The sequence below is a fragment of the Mustela lutreola genome, chromosome 4 (genome assembly GCF_030435805.1).
Source record: "Mustela lutreola isolate mMusLut2 chromosome 4, mMusLut2.pri, whole genome shotgun sequence".
Lineage (NCBI taxonomy): Eukaryota > Metazoa > Chordata > Mammalia > Carnivora > Mustelidae > Mustela > Mustela lutreola.
In genome coordinates, this window is record NC_081293.1 from 181602109 (window position 1) to 181618262 (window position 16154).

A 16154-nucleotide genomic window follows, 5' to 3' on the forward strand; every position below is an offset into this window, starting at 1 on the left:
TGTATTTGATTTAATTACCCAGTTAACACTAGAACTCAATCCTGTTCCAATGGTATGTTCTTACCCAGAGGCATTGTTTTGATTTCCATAGCTTCTGGGCATAGAATAGCACATTTCGGGGGGCCTGGGTGGTTCAGTTGCTAAGTGTCTGCCTTCGGCTCAGGTCATGATCCTTAGGTCCTGGGACCAAGCCCCTCATCAGGCTCACTGCTCAGTGGGAAGCCTGCTTCTCCCTCTCCCATTCCCCCTGCTTGTGTTCCTCCCTCTCTCACTGTCTCCTTTTCTGTGTATAATAAATAAATAAAATCTTTTTAAAAAAAAAAAACACATTTCACTTAGAAAATTCACTTAGAGTTTGAAATTCTATGAAAATATGACAAAAAGCTCTATGAATGGCAATAATTTTCTTAATGATGTTACAGTATTTCTAGGTGCACTTTGAATTGTTGCTGTTCATGGTAGGACCTAACTTAGATGACAGTCTCCACATAAATAGGCCTAGGTCATGCTGATTAGTGTGTAGCTTTACATAGCTTTACAATGTTCCTGTATGTCTACTTAACCTTTTTTTAAAGAGGGGCACATGGCTGACTCAATTGTTAGAGCATATGACTCTTGATCTTGTAGTCATGACTTTAAACCCCATGTTGGGTACAGAATTTACTTTTAAAAAAGGAAAGAAAGAGGGGCACTGGGTGGCTCAGTTGGTTAAGCATCTGTCCTCAGCTCAGGTCAAGATCTTAGGGTCTTGAGATCGAACCCCACAGTGGGCTCCCTGCTCAGCAGGAAGTCTGCTTCTCCCTCTGCTCCTCCCCACTGCTTGTGCTCTCTCTCTTTCTCAAATAAATAAAATCTTAAAAAAAAAAAAAGGGAATGTTGTAACTTTTAAAAAATAATTGGTGGGCTTGTGTAACTAGTAGACATAAGATATTTCAGTGGGGGGAAATATTTGAAGAAAGGAAAGGCACTATTATAAAGAAGGAGGTGGATGATAACCGCGTTATTACCCCACTATTCATGGGGCAAGAAATCAGTTTTGTTGCAGTGAAGCAGTCCATGGATATAATAGACATTTCAGAGTTAGAAGAAACCAAATTTTCAAGATACCTAGGATGACTTAAATGTTGACTTCTGAGGGGTTAAGCCTACCATAGTGTATTTGGAAAAGATTTCCCCAGTTTTCCATGGGAATGCCAAGGCTGTACATCACCTTATTCTTCAGGTGTCTAGCTTTAACTCAAAGCTAGTGTTAACCATTGTTTTTGATATTTCAATAGAGGGAAAACAGTTTTAATGTGAAGTTTTTTTCAGAAATAGCTAGATGTCTTTATGTTCTATTGTAGACCTTATTGTCTTTTGGAATTTTTCTTTCTCTCTCTCTTTCTCTTTCTTTCGTCCTTTCTTAACCATCTGAAGCTGCATTGCTAAGAAGCTGCTGTATGTAAATTTTTTGTGGCCTAGCACAGAAACTCCTAAACTGGCAGCACATGCAGTTCACTCTGGACACTTGAAAAAATGCAGACTCTTTTTACCCACTCAAGACCTATGAAAGAATCTCGGGGAATGTCTCTATGTTACTTGTATTTTTATAAATCTCTCAAAATAGTAGTCCTGCAGCAGCCTTTCATATACCCGTGTATAGGAGATACTAGCCTAGTATATATTTTCAAATATTACCCATTTACAAATTTCATTTTTAACCTTATTTAGATGTGCCTTAAGTGATCTTAAAAACAATGGCTACGTCTGGGTGCCTATATTTAAATTTTATCCTTAAGGGGTTTTTTATACATATTTTTCTAATTTTCATAGAGACCGTTTATTTGTTTGGTGGCTGGGATGGAACACAAGATCTTGCTGACTTCTGGGCGTACAGTGTGAAGGAGAACCAGTGGACATGTATCTCTAGAGACACTGAGAAAGAGGCAAGTTCTCAGACTTTTCATCCATCTGTATGACGATAGGGGTATGGGTGTACCCTTCTTTTTCTGGATGATTTGTATTCTTTTCTGTATCCATAGTAGAGGCAGAAGAATTTGTGGTAAACAAGTTTGGTTTAAGTATTCTTGAATTTCTCGCTTCTATAACTGGTTCTTCAACTACTGGTGCATGAAGGAATCTATTTCATAGAGAAAATAGAAATGGGTAACAAATATAACGGTAGTTTTTAACTACTTTAGTCTGGAAATGCAACTGTGTAATGATCTTTTTTTCTCATGTTCCTGTTACCTCTACTTTTATTCCGAGTGATCATCTTATTTTGATTTCCTCTGGGAGAAAATGTGCTTTTAATGGCCTTACCTTTTCACTATTTTGGTTCCTTACTATTTGACTATATATCAGTTTTCACAAATGATACATATTTTATTTTTGACTAAAATTGTATTCACATGTGTGTCTGTCAATACAAACATAAAGCATTTCCTTAGTGAATAAGGTGGCTTGGATTTATGGCTTTGGATTATGTAAGTGCACAATTATACACTACTATAAAGCAAATGTTAATACATTTATTTTTTCTAAATCTTTATAGAATTTTTTGTTGTACCTTCCATCTAAGCTGTTTCAGATTACAAGATGAAAAATAAATTTAACAAAATGATGGGGAGCTGAAAATGAAAAGTAAGGGAAAAGACCTAATTGAAAACCCACTGCTTTTAATGTAGAATGACCATTTCAGAAAGATCAGTGCTGTCTTTAATTGTAGGAAATTGGATTCTGCTTAGTCAGCATGTTCCCATGATTAATTTGGGTAGTTTTTATCTTTTCAAAGGTATCTTAAATTCTATTTGTTATCCCTGTGAAAATATGTAAAAATGCCCTTTGTCTTTCAGTATTAAAGTACTATTTTCTGAAGTGATTATTGGTATCTTCAACAAAAACAGAGATCTAAAAAAATTCCTAACTTATTTCTTTTAAACTATTATAAATCTAAGTTGATTGCATCTATAATTATTCTTGCAGTAAGTCTAGGATTTAACCTGAAATCATCCTCCTTCATTGAATATGTCTAATTAGCGCATAAGTTCCAACAGTTCTAGCACCCAGTATTGCATTTCAGATTCTTTTCTGCTCTACTCCTTTTGGCACCAATTCCAACACTGTGGTTTCTTTCGTAAACTTTTGCCTCCACTGTTAATCTGCTCTCTATTTTCTGTTCATTAAAAAACATATCTGGGGACGCCTGGGTGGCTCAGTTGGTTGAGCAGCTGCTTTTGGCTCAGGTCATGATCCCAGCATCCTGGGATCAAGTCCCACATCGGGCTCTTTGCTCGGCGGGGAGCCTGCTTCTCCCTCTGCCTCTGCCTGCCATTCTGTCTGCCTGTGCTCGCTCGCTCTCCCTCTCTCTCTCTGATAAATAAATAAAATCTTAAAAAAAAAAAAAACATATCTGGCCATGAGACACTTGCTTAAACCTATGGTTAGCTTCGGTCCCTGTTTCACTTACTCTTACATTCCATCTATTCCAAGCACCCCCCAAACCTCAGTAGCATATAGCAGGCGGTGTTTATTTTGTTGAGGAGTCTACAGATTGGTGCGCCATTCTTTTGGTTTTGGCTTGACTCGTTCATGTGTCGCAGAGTCAGCTGGCTGTCAGCTAGCCTAGGATAGCTTCAAGCGGGGATTACTTGGCTCTGTTCTACATAGTTGCTCACCTTCCTGTTGGCGAGCTGGGGCTTGTTCTCATGTCAGGGTCCAGGCCTGCAAGGAGAAAAGGTAGACATGAGCACTCCACTAAATTTGGTATTGTCTCATAGGCCAAAGGAAGTCATATGGGCAAGACTAGAGTCACTGTATGGTGAGGGGCACTATCAAAGGGCATATATACAGGAAAGTATATACTTTCAGAAAGTATATACTAGCAGCAGTAATCATAATGATAAGGCAATTTATCAACCTTAGTTCCTTTGGCTTAGATTATAAATTTCAAATTTCTCATCATAATTTAGTCCCCGTTTACCTGTCTTGCCTCATCTCCTGAGTTTATGTGCCGGCCACACCTTTAGTTGCTGGAATTCAGCTTTCTCACCTGATGGTCCCTTGGCAATAATGTATTTTTCTGTTTGAAATTAAAAGAGGGCTCCTCTTCCCATGCACCCAGCTCTTAGAAACACTTATTCTTAAAGCTCAGTTCAGACTTTCTTGGGGAAACCTTTCTTGACTTTTCCACATAGAATCAGAAGCTTCCTTTGGTGTGCCTTCACACCACTTACCTTTCAGTGGGTAACTAAAATGATTAGTTCACATTTCTGTTCCCTGACTTAGACTCTGAGCATGAATTATGTTTATTTGTTAGTGAGCAAATAGGTGAGCTAAATTAAATGAAAAGTTAATGCTGGAGAAAAGCATGGGAAGATAAATACAAAATCAGGAGAGTAGTTATTTTGGCAAGAGAGAAGGGTAGTTTACAGGGGAACTCTAAGGTCATATTAATGTTCTACTTATGAAATGTGGCGTGGGTTTATTTTTATATCACTTACATGTTACATTTAAGTAATGTTTGGAATGCAATTAATAATTATTTTAAAGTTGGGGTGCCTGGGTGGCTCAGTGGATGAAGCCTCTACCTTCAGCTCAGGTCATGATCTCAGGGTCCTAGGATCGAACCCCGCATCGTGCTCTCTGCTCAGCAGGGAGCCTGCTTCCTCCTCTCTCTCTCTCTGCCTGCCTCTCTGCCTACTTGTGATCTCTCTCTGTCAAATAAATAAATAAAATATTTTTAAAAAATAAATAATTATTTTAAAGTAGTACTGGAAAAATGTAGAAATTACTTTGATGAGAAGACTTTGTTTCTGTTATTTTGAAGTTCGTGGTGACTCAGTACTGGAGTTCAGATTCATTATGGCTTATTACTGCTTTCTTCCTATAGATGCCTAAAAACCTTTTGTTGATCTTTCTATGAAATATATGGTAATAGTGTATGGCTCTGGCATAAATATTCATTCCTTCCAAAATTGACAGTTAATATTTCATATATCTCGTTTTATTTTCTATACTAGTGAGTATAAGTTACTGTTTGATGATACCCCAGGGCCTGTGTTTCAAAACCATGATACAAAATTAAGAAGCAGTATTAGTTTAATTCACTTTAATTTATTTAAATATGTATCTAAAAGCACATTTAGGAGATAGATAGGTAATAGAATGACTCAGCTCTTAAAGAGAATAATTACTTTAAATATATATATATATATATATATATATATATATATATATACACATGCAAGTAAGTTTTTATAAATGTTTTAAACAAATATATTTTTCTTTAGTTTGCATTTTTATAAATTTCTTTAATGTCAGATTTTGTAGAGGACAGCTAGATTCTCCTCTCTGCTTCTGTGTTTAATTTCTTGTAACACGTTGCTTTCTGTGAAATATATGAAGAAAATTGGACCTCACATGGTTACGTTTTTTTGGAAAGGAGAGTATTTAATACCCTTTTCAGATATTTGCACATGGTCTATTTTGATCTCATATCCCAAATTGACAAGTGGTTCTTTCTTAAAGGTGATTGCATTATAGACTCTGAAACCATATTGGCTAATGTTTTATATTGTTACATTCAAATCCATTGTTGATCTTGGTTTTTGAATGGGTCTTTTACCCATGCATGGTTTTTTTTTAACCCATGTGTTGGTCACTTGAAAACTACTGGTTTCCTGAGTTCTGCATATCTTCCAGTTGTTGACATTTTATATACACTATCAAAAACCCTATATTTGTTAATATTACTATCAGTTTCATTAGAAGAGTCTTCGTCAGAATCACAATAGCAGGTCGCAGTTTTAAAAATTCTAATTTTTGCTTAAAAACAAGTTTTAAATTTTAAAATTTGCTTTTATCATTGGCAACAAATTTTGTCAGTTGTTTTCCTTCAAAATGACATACTAACTTCATTCATTTTTCAGAGAATGTCTGTCATAACCATTATGTCTGAATAACTATACTTGGATTGTTAGTTTTCTTTCACATAAATATCGTGTTCCATGGAAAAAGCAGCTAGGTCAGCATGTAACTCAGTCACATAGGTGCATTTCCTTGAAATAACCACCATACATCAAGTAGCACTGTTTTATATAAAGTTTTCTAAATCTTTTTAATGTTTGGCTTAATAGAAGGCAGCTGGATTTATATCTGCTTCTGTATCCAATCTGTAATTATATCAAAAGTCATGTTACCTCTGGAAAATTTCGTGTACACTCATAAGAGAGTAAGAATGGAGAGACAAATTTTTAGTGGTATTTTTTTTAAAAACCTGATTCTGTGGACTCTCCAAAGTGTCTTGGAAATCCCAGACTCCCCCTGAGAACTGCTACTTTAATTTAATCCACAGACCCTTTTCGGCTATAGACACTTAACCATGTAATACCTCAGTAATGTCCTTTATAGGTGTCCCACTGTCATTCCCAACCTCAATCCCTGACCAGGACTCAGTTCATGATCATGCATTGCATTTCAATGTCATGTGTCTTTAGTCCCCTTTAGTCTGGAATTGTTCTCACTCTTTCCTTATCCTTCTTGATCTTGACATTTTTGAAGAACACAGAGTAGTTATTTTGTAGACTATCACTCACTTGGATTTATTTTTTGTTTCCCTAGGATTGGATTTAGGTTGAGCATTTTTAGCACAAATGCCATGTGAATGACATTGGGTCCTCCTTAAAATATCGTATTAGGAGGCACATTATATCAGTTTGTCTGTGTTACCTTTGATCACATGGTTAAGGAGAGTGCCCTCCAAATTTTTCCCTCTATAATTGATATATAGTTTGTGGGAGGACGTTTTGAGGTATGCTATTACTCATCAAACTTTCACCCTTGATCATCCATTGATAAAACTACTATAGCTTTTCCCAGAGTGATTGTATCATTTAATATTCCTACTAGAAATTTATGAGAGTTTTTTGCTCCCTGTCTTATTCCCTGTTCAATTGTTTTGGCACCTTTGTTAAAAACCAACTGATCATATAAGTCATGTCTCTTTTGGAATACCCTATCCTGCTCCATTATCTTTTGGTCTGTTCATATATCACTGTGACATTCCTTGAGGTCGGGTAATGTGAGACCTCTTTATTCTTCTTCCCAAAAATGCATTCTTTCTTCTACTTATTGTGATTTCTTTTTAAAAATTATAAATTTTAGAATCATACTGTCAATTTATAAAACTGTTGGGATTATGATTGGGAATGTCTTAAATCTATAAATCAGTTTGGAGAGATTTGATGTCTTAATAATACTGTCTTCTAATCCATGAACATGGTTAAATCTCCATTTATTTCAGTCTTCATTCCTTGTCAGTAGTCTTGGAGTTTTTAGATAGAAGGTTTTAGATATTTTTATTAAATTAGTCCTAGTATATTTTGGGGTTTTTTTCCATGCTATTTTAAGTGGGACTTAAAAAATGGGGTGCCTGTGGGGCACCAGGGTGGCTCAGTGGGTTAAGCCTCTACCTTCAGATCAGGTCATGATCCCAGGGTCCTGGGATTGAGGCCCGCATCGGGCTCTCTGCTCAGTAGGTAGCCTGCTTCCCCTTTTCTCTCTCTGCCTGCCTCTCTGCCTACTTGTGATCTCTGTCTGTCAAGTAAATAAATAAAGTCTTAAAAAAAAAAATGGGGGCGCCTGGGTGGTTCAGTGGGTTAAGCCGCTGCCTTCGGCTCAGGTCATGATCTCAGGGTCCTGGGATCGAGTCCCGCATCGGGCTCTCTGCTCAGCAGGGAGTCTGCTTCCCTCTCTCTCTCTCTCTGCCTGCCTCTCCATCTACTTGTGATTTCTCTCTGTCAAATAAATAAATAAAATCTTTAAAAAAAAAATGGGTGCCTGAATGGCTCATTCAGTTAAGTATTAAACTCTTGATTTGGGCTCAGGTCAAAATTTCAGAGTCATGAGATCAAGTCCTGCATCAGGCTCTGTGCTAGGCCTGGTGCCTGCTTAAGATTCTCTCGCCCCCTACCCCACCCAAAAAAATTATCTTCTCTTTACTTATTACTAATATAGAGAAGTAAATTGGGGTTTAAAAAAATTTTTTTTTTATAAATTGGGTTTTTAATACTGCTTTCATGTCATGGCACTTTTCTAAATTTACATACTATTTATAGTTATTTCTTTGTTGATTTCTGAGGATATTTTCAACAAATAGTCATGTCTTCTGTAAATAGAGAAAATTTTATGTCTTCCTTCCTTCTTTTTTTCTGTTATAAGCTTTTATTTTAATTTTTAATGCCTTATTGTGCTGACTTGGACTTCTAGTATAGTGTTAATTAGAAGTCGTGGGGGTGCCTGGGTGGTTCAGTCAGTTAAGCTTCCAACTCTTGATTTCATCTCAGGTCATGACCTCAGGGTTGTGAGATTGAGCCCTGAGTTAGGCTCCGTGCTCAGAGGGGAGTCCCCTTGAGATTCTCTCTCTCCCTCTGCCCCTCCCCCCATTTGTGCTTGTGCATTTGCATGCTCTTCATCAAATAAATTAATTTTTTTAATAACAAAAAGTGAAAATACACATCTTATCTTGTTACAGATCCTAGCAAGAAAGCATTGGATATTTCACCATAAATGAAAATTTAGATTTAGGATTTTTATACATTCTTAACTACATTGAGGACATTCCTTTCTATTCCTCCTTTATTGTGAGTTTCCTCATGAATATGTGTTGAATTTTATCCCATGCTTTTTCTATATAAATAAGATTGTATTTTTTGGGGGTGCCTACATGGCTCAGTCGGTTGGGCATCTGCCTTAGGCTCAGGCCATAGTCCCAGAGTCCTGGGATCAAGCCCCACATCGGGCTCCCTGCTCAGCAGGGAGTCTGCTTCTCTTTCTTCCACTTGCCCTGCTCATGCTCTCTCTCTCTCTCTCTCACTCTCTCAAATAAATAAATAAAATCTTTAAAAAAAAAAATAAGATTGTATTTTTTTCCTTTCTTTTAATGTGGTAAATTACCTTGATCAAAAATTTTATTTTATTTCAAAAATAAAATTAACTTTGTATTCCTGAGATAAACCCCCTTTCATTAATAAATACCCTTTTTATATATATTGCATTTTATTTAATAATATTTTGTTAAAGATTAGTTCTGTGTCTTTTCATGAAGTATACTGGTTGCTGATTGCTTATAAATTGGCTTCAGTGTTCTATTGTCTTCATAAAGTAAGTTAGGAATATTATTTCTTCCTTTTGTATCTTGATAAAATTTACCATTTATCTAGGAATGGAATTTTCTTTGTGGGAAGAAAATTTTAAATTATTAATTCAATTTTTCAATAGAGTGACTTCAGAATTTTCTCTCTCGCCTTGTGTCAGTTTTAGTAAATTTATAATTTTTCAAGGACTCCACATTGACAGGTTTTACCTGTGTTTTTCACAATAGTCCTTTTTTCTTTTTAATTTCTAGTGAGCCTCTAAGTGATGTTCCTGCTTTCATTTCTCATATTTAGCAATTTGTATTTTCTCTTCCTTTTTAAAAAATCAGTCTTGCTAATGGTTTACAATTCTATTAATTTTTCATAAAACCAGCTTTGTTAATTGTCTTGATTTTTTTTCTCTGTTTTCTATTCTCTTGGTTTCTTGTCTTCATTTCCTTTTTTCTTCTTAGGGTATAATTTGCTCATCATCATTTTAATAGCACTTCTGCTAAATTCAGCTAAAGCAAGAAGTTCTGTTACCTCCCCTGTTAACTTTCAAATTTAACATTTTAGGATATATGGCATAGATTTATTATATATTATCCTATCTTTGTTTTTGAGATTAATTGTGGAGGACATTCTTTCAAAAAATAGTATTTCTATCTTATCTGCTGGAAAATTTCCTTGACAAAATCTTGAAAAATAAGTCTTAAAATTGTAGTTAGTATGAATACTAAAGTACAGATACAAATCAGTTTAACATCTGGATTGATAACACTAATGTGAAATTATTCACTAATGTGAAATTATTCATCCTGTCTAACATATTTATTCATTTAATCTAAATAACAGTGCTAGAGTACACTTTTCATAATACTGCCTTTTTAATGTTCTGTTCTGCTCTAGAAACCCATGATAGCTCTTTATTGCCTGCAAGATTATACCCAGTCTCCTCTGTCAGTCATTGACCAGGTTTCTCTTTTTGCCTTACTCAACTTTCTGCAGTAGGAAATCTTCATTTCCGTCATAACCGCCATCGGATTAAGTCCATTTTTGCTTTTGTTTCACTTATCTTGTGAAAAAAACAGTCTGGAATAGTGGAAAGAACATAGTTTTTGGTTCTAGTTACCCTGGGGCTTAGATTTTCTGTCTTCCTAGTTTTGTTACTGTGGACAGATTACTTAGACTCTAAAATGGTAATATTTCCATATGTTATGTGGATTGAATGAAATATACATATGCATACAGTGTAATAATATGGATAGAATTTAGGAGATACTTAACAAATACTCTCTTTTCCACATTTCAGCTAATCAGATCCTTCCCAACTAAAGTTCTTTTTTTCCCCTCATGAACTCTATTTTTAGTTTATGCTTAACTACAGTATTTTTTTTTAACCTTTTATTCAGTCCAGGGATGTAAGTGATCTCAAATAATTAATTGTTGTTGATAATATAGTGTTCTTTATATTATTCCTTCATTGTATTATTTGTTTACTCAGGAGTGTCAGTTTTATGTAAGTAAAGGGTAGACGAAAAAATCAAATTTGGCATTTTTATTCTGGTGCTGTCACTAGTTTACTAGCTTTCAGGAGGGTACTTCCCCTCTTTGGGTTATATTTCCTCATCTTTAAAAGGAGATAATTGAACTAGAGATTTTTTTAAGGTTCCTTTCAGTTATGAAATGCGGCAGTTCTGTATATTTTTGGAGTATCTTTTGTGCTAGATTCTGATGAGAAATCCTAATGAGAAATATTTTTAAAGACCAATGGTGTCTTTAGCTTGACATGTACTAGAGAATCAAGCTCTGTGTACGAACGACTACAATGCAGTGGGTACATAATAGAAGCCATGTAAGTGTTCTAAACAGAGTGCCATAAGGTACACAGTAGTTCATCTCTTCTTTTCTGGTAGATTTTAAGCATTTCTGTGGTAAGATTTAAACCCTGTGTTAGACTTCTATTGCAAACCTTTTAATGAAAGTTGAAAAAGGAATTTAATTTTATTTTCCTGTTATTCTTTGAATTTTTTTGTTCTTTGTTCTCCACAGAATGGTCCTAGTGCCAGATCATGTCATAAAATGTGCATTGACATTCAACGAAGGCAAATCTACACATTGGGGCGTTATTTGGATTCCTCCGTGAGGAACAGCAAATCTCTGAAAAGTGACTTCTATCGTTATGACATTGACACAAACACATGGATGTTACTCAGTGAGGACACTGCTGCTGATGGAGGGCCGAAATTGGTGTTTGATCATCAGGTTGGGTGCACAGATAAATTTATGGTGGAATTAATTAGTGCTCAGTAACTCTTGTTCTTAGAGTCTATTTTACGTGTTATGCTGCATTGTCTATTGGTAACTTCCTACAAATACCTAGTACAGACAATAAAAATAAGTCTTACTTCAGTAGGTATAAAGTTAGCTTTAATTTTTTTTTTTCTCGTATTTGGTGCATTGTAAAACACCAAGATCTTAGAACAACAAGCATTAATTTATAAAAATTTATAGAGAGTAGATGGAGAGTACATATTAGGAAAAACTATTTTATGATAAATGGTCATAACTCAACAGTAACAACTTACACTCTTAAAACATTTTACTCTACATTCCTGGGAGAAATTTAAAATTATTCTATAATGAGTTTGAGAATTTGAAATCTAGAGTTTCCAATTTGAGTGAAATATTTTTACTTTTGTGTATAATCATAAATTTGTTATATAAAGCAGATAGGAATGTGACATACACTAGGTGAAGTTAAGTTTGAACTGAACACCAAGAGAAATCACATAATGGTGCTATAGACAAGAAGACTACACATAGCAATTTATATGCCATTTTAATATTAATGCACATCTAGTTCTCATCATCCCCATAGATGTCATTATCATTGTTATGAGTCTTTGAATGTTTAGTCCACATCAGTTTAGTATAGGTCATACACAAAACAGTAACCACTGAATTCTGCAGGCAGTTTTATTTGGCTCAGCCTGTATCCAGAAGTTGTTTTTGTAGTATGGGGGAGAAAAAAAGACTTAAAAAAAAAAAAAATTTGTAACACTGTATTGATGAACCTAGCTTTCATTATCTAGTACTTGAGAAATGGTAAGTAATACTAAGATAATTACAGAATCTAGCTTGGGCCTAGGAATTAAAACACTGGTCTTTTAAAAAATTTATTGTTTCTTTGGAGATTTTTGTTAATTCTTTGCTTTTAAACTATACTACTGACATATTTATATTAACAAGTAGTTGTTATAGGAAAATGATAAGGAAAAGAGGATTGAGTTTTATGCCTATGAAGTGAGTAGTAGATGGAAAATCAAAAACATTAGTCTTCAAAGTATTCCTCAGATTGAATTAGAACTCCTTCTGGCTCTCCATAACTGAGCTTTGCACTTCCCTGCTGACATCCTCATTGTTGTTCATATGGAAAATAATAACTTCAAAAAAATGTTAGGCTGGTTCTGATCTTTTTTTTTTTTTTTTTTTTAAAAGAACGTCAGCAGATAACACTGTTAGGGAAACCATTTATTTTCTTCCACCTGGTTACAAATTTCTTTTACAAAAGATGCTTATGTCTTTATTTTTACAGATTGAAAAAAGAATACCTTAGGGGTAGCTTGAGTATAGCACATTTATGGTTCTTGTCTGTGACCCTTGTTTGTTTTGACTTTGATAAAATAGAATGTTCCTTGGAAGCTAGGTTCTGTTACATGATGCTTGATTTTCATCTGATTAGATGTAATAGAAGAACAGTGGGGGTGAAGAAACCAGGATATCGACAATTAATATAATCTTTATAAGTCCCCATTTTCTCTTCTAGTTCATATAAATAAAGCTACTCCAAAAATTACTTAGGGTCATTCATGACACATTAAGACTTGACAATTACCATTCAAATTTGAGAAGAATGTTGAGAAAGCTAGAGGCATGAAGATGTGTTTAGAAGTTATTTTGCCATTTAAAATGTTAACATACTAAAAAAATTAAAGACTTTTAGATTTATTAAGATAGTTCTGAAGTTTTCCATGTTGCTTTGTATGATGTTCTTTGACAAGGAGAACCAAACAAAAAGATTAAAGAAAAACACCCCCATAAGTCACATATTCAGTAAAACCAGAAACCCACAATTCCCAATTCCTTTTAAGTTTACCCAGAAACAACTGAAATACCCAGAGCTAGTTTTGAAGCCCACACAGTTTAATAGGGCAGAACTCAAGGCATGAAATAGAAGCCCCCTAAACCAGGTGAAGTTCATAGTTAGAGAAGACATGACTTCACAGAAGTACCATATTTTGAAGAAGCCATTTAATTGAGTAGCAACAGGAGACATCCTTGAGCAAGAGCATCACCCTTGTATAGGAACCTTCTGTTATCTGGTCCAGGGAGATTAAACTCATTTAAATATGAAAAACTAGAAAGTGATAAACACCAAATCTTTAGAGACTTACTCTAAAGAAAAACAGTAAAAAGAAAAAGAAAAGCAAACCTTTTCTTCATCCAGTAGCAGGTGAGAAATTATATTCCAGTATTCTAACATGAATTAAATGGCTTAATGAAGCTTGAAAGCATAAATTCAAGAATGCAGATGAGATGGCTAAGTAACAGGTATAGGTAAAACTGGACCTGATGAAATTCAGGAACGGAACTAAAGAAAAACATATTACCACTTTCAGAAATGAAGGATAATCTAAAAGGAGTATAAAGAGTAGGTAAGGGTCATGTAGCATGGAAATAAGAAGAGTAGACGAAGAGAACAGAAATAAAGATGTAGAAAGGTTTAGCCAGAAAATTATAGCAAATACAGTCAGAAGAGAACCAACGTACACATAATTGGAGACATTAAAGAAGAAAACCAAAACAGTGGAGCAGAACAAATATTTATAAATAAAATTCAAGACTATTTATGTATCAAAAGGGCATGCTATTTAAAAAAGGGGGGGCATGCTATATTAAGGGAAAATCGACCAAGCAGGGACATATAATAGTAACTAATACTGAACTTCAAAGATAAAGATGCATTCTTGGGCATCTAGGCAAAATTATCAAATCACCTATAAGAGAAATAAAATGAGTCTGGTTTCAGATTCCTCTACAGTTGCATTCAACGCTAAGAGAGACAATAGAGCAACATCTAGAAAGTATTCAAGACAAGACATGTGAGCCAAGAGCTTTATATCTACCTGAATTATCCTTCAAGTAGAAACACTTTTTGAGGAAATTACTAGAAAATAGAATACAAGATAGCCAAGAAGTGACTGGAGAAACTTCAGTCAAAGAATTGGAGATCTCAGCTCATTGACGTTCTCCCTGTCTTCTTACCCCATAGACTATGAAATGCAGAAGAATACATTAATAGTAATGTTGAAAACAAGAAAGAATGTCCTTGGGGAGAATTCCTGTAAGGTAGACAGCAAATAGGTTCATATCCAAACAAAAGAAACTGAGTCCTTAAGATTGCAGCAACTAGAGTCAAAGTTTATTAAAAAAAAAAAAAAAAAAAAAAAATAGGGGCACCAGGGTGGCTCAGTTGTTAAGCAGCTGCCTTTGGCTCAGGTCATGTTCTGGGTTCCAGCCCCATATCGGGCTCCCTACTCAGCAGAGAGCCTGCTTCTTCCCTCTCCAGCTGACCCTGCTTGTGTTCCCTCTCTCACTCGCTCTGTCATAAATAAATAAAATCTTTTTTTTTTTTTTAAGGTTTTATTTATTTATTTGACAGACAGAGATCACAAGTAGGCAGAGAGGCAGAGAGAGAGAGGAGGAAGCAGGCTCCCTGCTGAGCAGAGAGCCCGATGCGGGACTCGATCCCGGGGCCCCGAGATCATGACCTGAGCCGAAGGCAGCAGCTTAACCCACTGAGCCACCCAGGCGCCCCAATAAATAAAATCTTTTAAAAATTTTTTAAAAATAGAGTCTCTACTGTGATCTCTCTCTCTGTCAAATAAATAAATAAAATCCTAAAATAAATAAATAAATCTTTTGGGAAAATTAAAAATAAATAAATAAATAAAACTTCAATTGTTCACACCAAAAAAAGAGTCGAGTCTCAACGTTTATGTAGCTGGGGCAAACAGGTGATCAGTTGGTGACTGGACAGCTGGGCATTCTCCAGTTTGAGCAACACTTGGCTGAGGTAATTGTTCACAGGTCAGGTGTTGAGTGTGGACACGGGCTGGATGGATAGGGCAGTGCTCCCAAGAGGCACTGGAGAGCAGCTGTGGAGAACCTTGACAGCATCATATCTCATCTCTCCCTTCCAGTCCCTTGAAGCAGGCTGCTGTATATGAAGAGGCAGGTGAACAGGAATTCGCAGACAGAGGATTAGAACAACAATTCCCCCCACCCAAAAGAATCAAATATTTGAAAATAATGAATACCATGAGACAGGGGTAGTGAACTCAACAGATTAAGAATTAACAAAGAAAAACAGCTAGTTATATAGACTGAAGAAGCCTTTACGTTTAAGTGGTATTTTTAGAGCAATTCAGGAGGCTGTTCATTCATGAAAAAGAAATATCTCGAAAAACTATAAGTTAAAGATTTGATAGCCAAACTAAAAGTTTCAGTCAATTGATTAAAAAGCTCACATCTCTAAATATTACTAAATTAGTGAGCTGAAATTATGAGAGAAAAGTTAAGGAACAGAGAAAAGATCCTGAAGTTCTAATATCCATCTAATAGGAGTTCTAGAAAAAGAGAATGGACGCAAACTGAGAACAACATGCCTTAAGGTTAAAAAGGAAGAAGGGTCCCAGAACTGAAGATAGGTTTTAGGATTAAAGGAACGCCAGGGGCAGATTAGGATGAATGTTAAAGAATAACCTTACCTAGTTAGTTTCTTTTTTTTTTTTTTTTCATTTTTTATTTAAATTCAGTTAACCAACTTAGAGTACATCATTAGTTTCAGATGTAGTGTTCAGTAGTTTACCAGTTGCCTGTAACACCCAGTGCTCAACACATCACATACCCTACCTACTTAATGCCTATCACCCAATGACCCCATCCCCCAACCCACCTCCCCTCCAGCAACCCTCA

The 16154-nt window shown here is 35.4% G+C and overlaps 1 protein-coding gene across 5 annotated transcripts in view; it reads left to right on the top strand.

Moving 5' to 3' along the window:
* Positions 1-16154, top strand: part of MKLN1 (muskelin 1) — a 337870-nt gene that overhangs the window by 264033 nt on the left and 57683 nt on the right. For all 5 annotated transcript variants that reach the window (XM_059171881.1, XM_059171880.1, XM_059171879.1 and 2 more), the window contains 2 exons: positions 1813-1925; positions 11166-11378. In XM_059171881.1, coding sequence (XP_059027864.1) covers positions 1813-1925; positions 11166-11378 — 326 coding nt within the window. The remainder of the gene's footprint in view (positions 1-1812; positions 1926-11165; positions 11379-16154) is intronic.